Source organism: Rhincodon typus, chromosome 26, assembly GCF_021869965.1.
Source record: "Rhincodon typus isolate 14 chromosome 26, sRhiTyp1.1, whole genome shotgun sequence".
In the NCBI taxonomy this organism is placed as follows: Eukaryota; Metazoa; Chordata; class Chondrichthyes; order Orectolobiformes; family Rhincodontidae; genus Rhincodon; species Rhincodon typus.
Window position 1 is genome coordinate 17361234 of NC_063357.1, and position 8970 is coordinate 17370203.

Here is an 8970-nt window from a genome sequence, read left to right on the forward strand (position 1 = left end):
TCCCCCACTATGTCTCCATAGTCTGCTTGTTTATTTCCTTCAAGTGCCCATCCAATTTCACTTTGAAATCGTGATCATCTCTGCTTTCACCACTTTCATGAGCAGCAAGTTTCAGGTCATTATCATTTACTGTGTGCTAATGTTCTTCACATCATCTGTGCATCACTTGACCCAAATCCTACACATGTGCCCACTAGACCTTGTCTACCTTAACCAAATCATCAAATCAAAATAATCTGTACCTATGTCAGATCTTTATTGTTCCAAGGAGACAAACCATAACTGGTTTAATTTAACAATGTAGTTAAAATCCCTCACCCCTGGGACTGTTCTTGTGAATTTTCTCAGCATTCACTCAAGGGCCCTCCCATTTTTCTAAAGGATGGATACTATGACTGTACACACAACTCTGGTTGTGCCTAATCAGAACATTATAAAGGTTCTGCGTAACATAACATCTTTCAATATGTTCTGCAACCTTCAAAGACCTATTTGCATTCAACTCTCCATGTACTTCAGAACTGTGCCAATAAGTATATATTCCTTACCCTGTTCTTTCTGCTAGAATATATTATCATACATTTCTCTCTACTAAATTTCTTCAGTTACTCATCTTCCCATGCTGCTAGCCTACCTATGTCCTGTTGCAATCGATTTTTATATATTTTTATTTTATTATTCCTTAAAAAGTGGGCATCCCTGGCTAGGCCAGTTTTATTGCCTGTCAGAAAGTGGTGAGTTATTTCCTTGAAACACTGCAGCCCATGCGGTGTAGGTAGCCCACAACAGCTTTTAGAGGGTTGCAGGATTTTGATCCCCTGACAATAAAGGAATGGCGACATATTTCCAAGTCTGGATGTAGCTTGGAAGGGTACTTGCATAGAAACAGGCCATTCTGCCTACCATGTCTATGCCAACCAATAAACACCAGACCACAATAATCACATTTACCTGCACTTGATGCATAGCCTACTATGCCCTGGCGTTTTAAGTGCTCATCCAGATGCTGCTTAATTATTGCAATAGTACCTAATTCCACTACTCCCTCAGGCTGCACGTTCCATATTTTTACCACCCTCTAGGAAAAAAAAAACTTTTTCGATCTCCTCTAAATCATTTACTCCTTACCTTAAATTTGTGCCCTCTTGCCTTAGACACATTTGTCATGGGGAAAAGATTCTTATGATCTACCCTGTCTACGCTACTCATAATTTTAAATACCTCAATCAAATTCCTACCTTGGCCTCCTTTGCTCCAAGGAAAATAAACCCAGCCTATCAAGTCTCTCCTTATGATTGTGACTTTTCATCCCATGCAAGATTGTGGTGCACCCCTTTTAGGCAATTATGGCCTTCTGATAGTGTGGCAACCAGAACTGCGCACAGTATTCCATCTGGGGCTTAACCACCAATATTTTATAAAGTTGTAACAAGACTTTCCTGCTCCTACATTCTACGGTCCAGATAATAATGACAGGCATCTTCTATGCGCCGACACCTTCAGAGACTTGTACACCAAGGTCCCTTTGCTCCTCAGTACCCCCTAGCGTTCTACCATTCATTGCATATATCATTCCTTTAGTAGACCTCCCAAAATGTATCACCTTACACTTATGAGAATTAAATTCCATTAGCCATTGCCCTACCCAATTTACCAGATGATCAATATCAGACTACAGCCTGAGACCATTCTTCATTATCAACAACAACAGCAATTTTTGCATAATTTGCAAACTTTACTAATTATATCTTCTACATTCACATCCAAGTCATTAATGTACGTATCAAACAGCATAGGTCTGTGTGGGATGCCACTGATCACAAAACAACCCTCCACCCTTTGCCTCCTACTTGCAAGACAATTTTGGATCTAATTTGCCTTGGATCCCATGGGGTCTTACCATGTTGGACCTTGTCAAAAGCCTTAACTGAAGTCAATGTAAACTACATCAGCTGCACTAGCTCATCAATATATTTAGTCACCTTTTTAGAATCTCAATTAAATCAGTCAGACAGAATCTCCCTCTAACATATCTGTGCTGACTACTCTTGATAAATTCTTGCTTTTCCAAATATTAATTAATCCTGTCCCTCAACACTTTTTCCAACAATTTGCCTACTGCTGACATCAGACTCAGTGGTCTGTAATTACCTGGCTATCACTACTGTCCTTCTTGAGCAAAAGAAACACATTAGCTATCCTTCAGTCATCTGGCACTTCACCGGTAGCCAGCAAAGTATGAAATATCTCTGCCAAGTCCCAGCAATCTCCTCCATTGCCTCCCATAGTAGTCAGGGACACACCTTATCAGGCGCTGGGGTTTTTTGCCTGCTAAAATGTCTAAATAGTCCTCCTTATTAATTTTAACACATTCCACCTGAAATCCCTGGCCACTATCACTATCTCCTTTGTGAATACAGATGAAAATTCTTCATTTAAAGTCTCACCCATGACTTTTGGCGCCATGCACAGGTTGCCCCTTTTGGTCTCTAATAGGCCCCACTCTTTCCCCAGTAATCCTCTTTCTTTTTATATACTTATAAAATGTCTAGGGGGTTTTCCTTACTCCTATATGCCAAAGATATTTTATGGCCTCTGTTTGCCCCCCTGATTGTTTTTTAAAGCATCCCCATGTACTTCTGAAGTTGTTTCCCTGTTTTTAATGCACTGTCCCTAACGTATGCTTCCTCGTTTTTTTTTTCCTTATCAAACTCTTAATATCCCTTGACATCCAGGGTTCCCTAGACTTGTTGCCCTTGTCCTCCACTCTTTTAGGGCCAGTGTGTTCCTCTACTATGGCTATGCTACTTTTAAAAGACTCCCACTTTCCAAATGTAAACCCACCTGCAAGTAGCTGCGCCCAGTATATGTTTGCCAGAACCTGTGAAATGCTATTGAAATTGGCTTTCTCCCAGTTTGTACATGTCCGCACTATCCTTATCTCTTTCCATATGAATTTGAAACTCAGCGTTATGGTCATTATCCCCAAAAAGCTCAGCCAATGTCACTTCAACCACTTGACCAGCTTCATCCCCTAGGATTAGGTGTAGCCCTGCCCATCTCCAGTCAGGCTATCGACATACTAGCACAAAAAGCCAACCTCATCTAATCTGTTCAGTGTTCCCACGTATCTTCTGCATTCATTCTTCTAAGTGGTAGAGGTCATGTATTTGTAATATGCATATATAGCATATATGTATGTATGTTATAATTATTTAAAACAAACAGTGGCTCTATGGTTGCACCTTGAGAGCCACCACTGTTTACCATCGTCCAGTCTAACAAGTCAGAATTTTCCATAACTCATTGATTTCTTTCCTTTAAACTGATTGTTTTATCCAAGCTGACAGTGATCCTCCTAATCCATGAACCTTAATTTCATTAATCAGCCTTTTATGTAGTATTATATGAAACACTTTCTTAAAATCTATACGGGCAACATATTTATAAACCCTTCTTCAACGTTGCCTGTTACTTCATCAAAAATTAAATTTGGGTCAGACAAGTACTATCTTTAGAAATTTGTATTGACTATCTTTGATTAGCTAAATATTTGCAAGTACCTGTTAATTTTTTCTCTGGATTATTATTTCTAAAGCTTAACCGGCCATTGATGTTAAGCTAACTGACCTGTAATTGCTAGGACTGTTCAAAGACTCCTTCTTGAGTAAGGATTCACACAGAGGGTGGTTCTCATATAGAAGGACCTACCAGAGGGAGTAGTGGATGCAGGTACAGTCACAACATTTAAAAGACATGTGGACAGGTAAATGAACAGGAACGGTTTAGAAGGATATGGGCTAAATGCAGACAAATGGTGCTATCTTAGTTTGGAAAACTTGGTCAGCGTGGACGAGTTGGACTAAAGGGTCTGTTTCCATGCTGTATGATTCTTTGACTCTATGATATCGCACTTGCTACTCTACGGTTCTATGGCATCTCTTGTGTAGCTTTAAATATGCACTGCCAATCTTTTTTAGCCACTAGGTATTTTTTATCCGAGAAGGATTTGTAGAAGCTTGAAGCGCAGAAAGTGGCTCATCATACTATATCTGCTGTTTGAAGAGCTGTCCAAATTTTTCCTGCACTATAATTTTTACCCTATACCTCTGCAAATTAGTTCTGTTCAAAATTGAAATAAAGCTTTCCTTTAGTCATCTAGGGACTTAGCCCAAATCAATGAACTGCAGTCACAACTTGAAGAAACAAATAAAGAGAAACAAGAACTACAAGAAAAGGTACGTAATTCATTTTATTGTCATTATACAGTTTTTTTACAAGCAGAGCTATAATAGCCTGCATAGCCTTGGTAATTTACAGTGACCTTCAGATCTGGACATGCATTTTGTTAAACTGTGTGCCAAAGAAAGTTCACTCAAGTTTATTTTGAGTGGAAAATGCAATAATAGTTATCAAACAGAGAAAACAGCACAGTTTTGAAATAATTAAATATTCACGTTATTTCCTTTTCTTCAAAATTGTTACTCGAAAACAGCAAGAAAGATTAAAAAATCACAGTTGTATTTCACATTGTCTACCATCATGGTTTTGGCCTGAACTTCTCTGTGACTTAGAGATAGTAGGAACTGCCGATGCTGGAGTCTGAGATAACAAGGTGTGGAGCTGGAGGAACACAGCAGGGCAGGCAGCATCAGAGTAGCAGGGAAGCTGATGTTTCGGGTCTGGACCCTTCTTCAGAAATGGGGGAGGGGAAGGGGGCTCTGAAATAAATGGGGGGAGGGGGAACGGTGATAGAAGGTGGATAGTGGAGTGGATAGGTGAGAGAGAAGACGGACAGGTCAAGGAGGCAGGGATGAAGCTAGTAAAGGTGAGCGTAGGTAGGAAGTGGGGGTGGGGGTTGGTCAGTGAGGTGGGAGGAGCGGATGGTTGGGAGAGAAGAAGGACAGATCAGGGAGGCGGGGATGAGAGGGGTGCTGGTCTTGGGATGAGGTCGGGGTGGGGAGATTTTGAAGCTAGTAAAGCCCAAATTCAGACCATTGGATTGTAGGCTTTCAAGGCGGAATATGAGGTGCTGTTCCTCCAGTTTCCGGGTGACATCGTTGTGACACTGGAGGAGGCCCAGGATGGACATGTTGTCCAGGGAGTGGGAGGGGGAGTTGAAGTGGTTCACGACTGGGAGATGTTGTCGTTTGGGCCTCCTCCAATGTCACAACGATGCCACCTGGAAACTGGAAGAACAGCACCTCATATTTTGCCTTGGAAGCCCTGCAGCCCAATGGTCTCAATGTGGACTTTACCAGCTTCAAAATCTCTCCCCCACCACCCCCCTCACCCCCCCACTTCATCCCAAGACCAGCCTCCCCTCTCATCCCCGCCTCCTTGATCTGTCCGTCTTCTCTCCCATCTATCCGCTCCTCCCACCTCACTGACCAACCCCCAACCCCACTTCCTACCGACACCCACCTTTACTAGCTTCATCCCCGCCTCCTTGACCTGTCCGTCTTCTCTCCCACCTATCCGCTCCACTATCCACCACCTATCACCGCCCCACCTCTGTTTATTTCAGAGCCCCTTCCCCCTCCCTCATTTCTGAAGAAGCGTCCAGACCTGAAACGTCCGCTTTCCTGCTTCTCTGATGCTGCCTGGCCTGCTGTGTTCCTCCAGCTCAACACCTTGTTCTCTGTGACTCAGTTGCTTTGTGCAACCCAAACTGAACAAAATACTGAAGTAATCTATTTACAGTTTTCAGATTGGGACACAGTACAATAAAATATGACATTGGCAAATTAGACTGTTTCTGAAAAAGGAGCCAACCCTTTTAAATTTTGGCTTTGGATCACAGTATAGATGTAGCTGCTATTCTTCATTGACACTGATGTGCATGACTTGTCATTGTTTCTTTTTAAATGCACGAATTTATTGAAGAAATCCTTCACCCATTAAGTTGCTGTAGTTTTGTTTTTGTTTTTGATTTTGCTATCCGTCACAAAAATGTCACGAAAAAGGTCACTTCTAGCTGTAACAACAAAGTTACACAGCAATAAGAACAGAAGAGCAAGAAGCAGAGTGGGAAAATCAGCTCCTCGATCCTGCTCTGTCACTCCACTTTCTTGCCCACTCTCCATAATCCTTTAACCCATTATTAATTACAAATCTTTCTAGGTCCTCATCAAATTTAGTCAATGTCCCAGCTTCTGCCGCACTGTGGTGTAGTGATTCATGACCCTTTGAGAGAAGTGATTTCTCCTCATCTCTGTTTGAAGTTTGCTATCCTTGTTCTAAGATTATGACCTTTTGTTTTAGATTATGCTGCATAAATAAACATCCTTTCTATGTCTACTTTGTTGATCTCCTTTCTCATTTTATGTACCTCAGTTAGATAGCATCTCATTTTAAACTCCTGAGAGCATGGGCACAAACTGCTCAATATCTCTTCATAAGACAAACATTTCGTCTCTGGAATAATCTATTGAATCTCCTCTGAGCTGCCTCTGGACAAAGCCACAATTATTTCCTATCTCTAACTGATGGTGGAGTTGTAGTAATTATGGAGTTCCAAGACACTGACTTGTCATTAAATGAACAAATGGTGAGGAATGGCGATTATGTACAAATCAGGATGGTGTGTGACATGGAAGTGACTTTGGGGTAGAATTTTGCCAGAAAGCGATTTAGTGTCATTTCTGGCAAGTCTCATGAAAAGTTTCTCCCTGTGAGACCTAGCAGGTTTTCTCTTGCTCATCTCACCATTTTCCCCAATGGCAGCCCAATCATTGTATCCTCCCAATAGCCATAGGCAAAATACTTGCCAGTGCTGGGATATCCCAGAATTCCTGGTGCCAGTGCTATATTTTGTACATCAGGTCAAACACTGGCAGTTCCGAGCTGTTGGACGTGATTCCTGGACATGTCAGACAAAGGAAAATTAGCACCCCCCTTTCTGGACAGGGAGCTGGAGGGCCTTCCTAATGGCTAGTTTCTACCTGGTGAGTGAGAGAATGGGAAACTGCATATAATTGAGGTGAAATTCAGTAAAAATGAGATCTTCTTGCATGCAAAAGGCCCTTGCCATTTACTGAGAATCTCATTTTGCCATTAAACACGTGGTTGGCAAATGGGGTCAAGAAGCTCCTCACTGGCCATCTCAACAGATTTTTTCAATTTTCTCACCAGTGGCCCTGTAGTTCAGGGCTGGGAAGATCCAACCAGGGATAGTCTCACAGCTGCTCTTGTTGTCCTTTGGTGATCAAAGTCTTGGGGCAGGGAAGTTTTGTGAGTTGTCATGGTGAGTTGTTCCAACACAGCCTATAGATTATACAATAATATAAAACAAAGAACTAGATGCTGGAGATCTGAAACAAACAAACAGAAACTGCTGGAAAAACTCAGTAGTTCTGACAGCATCTGTGATTTTACATTGTACATACTGTTACTACAGTGCTTCATTGCTGTAGAAGATTAAAATTGCATCCACTGGAAAAATGTCTTTTATTCATCTTGCTACTTAGTCAAAGAAATAACATTTCATATTGCTTATCCCTCAGTTACTGCGTTCACATTTAAATTAATATGACTCATTTTGCATGCCGATATTTTTCTTTCTATGTAAACACTGCAGTTACAAGGACTTCAGAGTCAGCTGGAGTTCACAGAACAGTCCATGGTAGATAAATCCCTGGTGAGCAGACAAGAAGCCAAGATTCGTGAACTTGAAACTAAACTGGAATTTGAGAAGACTCAGGTCAAACGTCTTGAGGTATGCATTTGCAAAGCAGAACCTTAATTGAGATTTGTTTACATTTCATCCTATTGATTAATCAAGCACCTTCACACTACTTGCTTTAAGATTGAAACATTTAGTAACAAAAAATAACATCATGCTCTACCTCATCAGTGCTTATTAAATATTGCACTGAACACATCACCTTGGTAAATGCTGTTTGCAGAGTTTAATTTCCATTTTAACTGCAATTGACAACTCTCAATGTACTCAATGGAGTTTAGAAGGATGTAGGATGATCTGATTGAAACTTGCAGTATTCTGAGACCCCTGGATAGAGTAGAGGTGGAGAAGATGTTTCTATTAATAGGAGAGACTAGGACTGTAGGGCAGAGCCTCACAGTGAACGGATTTCTTTAGAACTAAGATGAGGAGGAATTTTTTCAGCCGAGGGGTGATTAATCTGCGGAACTCATTGGTGCAAAAGACCGTGGAGGCCAAGCCATTGAGGGCATTTAAGACAGGGCCAGATAAGTTCTTGTTTGGTAAGGGGATCAAGGGTTACGGGTTGAGAATCATTTCAGCCATGGTCGAATGTCAGAGCAGATTCAATGGGCCAAATGGCCCAAGTATGTTTCTGTATCTTATGTTTTATTGTATTCAAAAACAATTACAATTGGAAAATGATTTTATTACTAATTTTGTTTCACTGACTATATATGGTGAGAATAGTTCAACCAAGTCAAAGCCAACATGTGCAGGTGGGGATCATTTGATGAAAAATAAAGGAGAGAAATAGAATGTGAATGTGGCAAAATAGATTAGGATTTCAGCAATGAGCTGAAGAAGTTTAGAGGGAAACAAGAAATGGTGTTAATTGTGAAGGCTATTAATTTTGGCAAGGGATTTGATTTGAGATAGGGAACTGAGCCTGGGCTTAGCAGAAAATCTAATTCTAAATTTAAATTTTCTGCTTCTGATCTGAGATGAAAGTTAGGAGGTTGATGGAGCTACAAATGGAGAAATCTAACTGTTTGCATGATGTCTAGTTAAATTAGTTTTGCCTATTCTTGACTAAAGCAAGTTACAGCTCATTTAACCATGATAGAGAATGCATCTTTATTGTCAAATTTGAACAAATATTTTGTGCACCTCTTAACAGTAAAAATGACAAAAGTAATCCCAAGGGTAGTAGAAAAGCCTGGAGCACAAAGTGTGGAGGAACATAAATGAACTTTATGACTCTATCCATTATTTCTGTAGCCACTACCTCCGAAGACCATAGAATG

At 40.9% G+C, this 8970-nt stretch overlaps 1 protein-coding gene across 8 annotated transcripts in view; it reads left to right on the plus strand.

Moving 5' to 3' along the window:
• myo18ab (myosin XVIIIA b) overlaps window positions 1-8970 on the plus strand; it is a 296427-nt gene that overhangs the window by 258347 nt on the left and 29110 nt on the right. For all 8 annotated transcript variants that reach the window (XM_048612570.1, XM_048612572.1, XM_048612571.1 and 5 more), the window contains 2 exons: window positions 4155-4238; window positions 7580-7717. In XM_048612570.1, the coding sequence (XP_048468527.1) occupies window positions 4155-4238; window positions 7580-7717 (222 nt within the window). The remainder of the gene's footprint in view (window positions 1-4154; window positions 4239-7579; window positions 7718-8970) is intronic.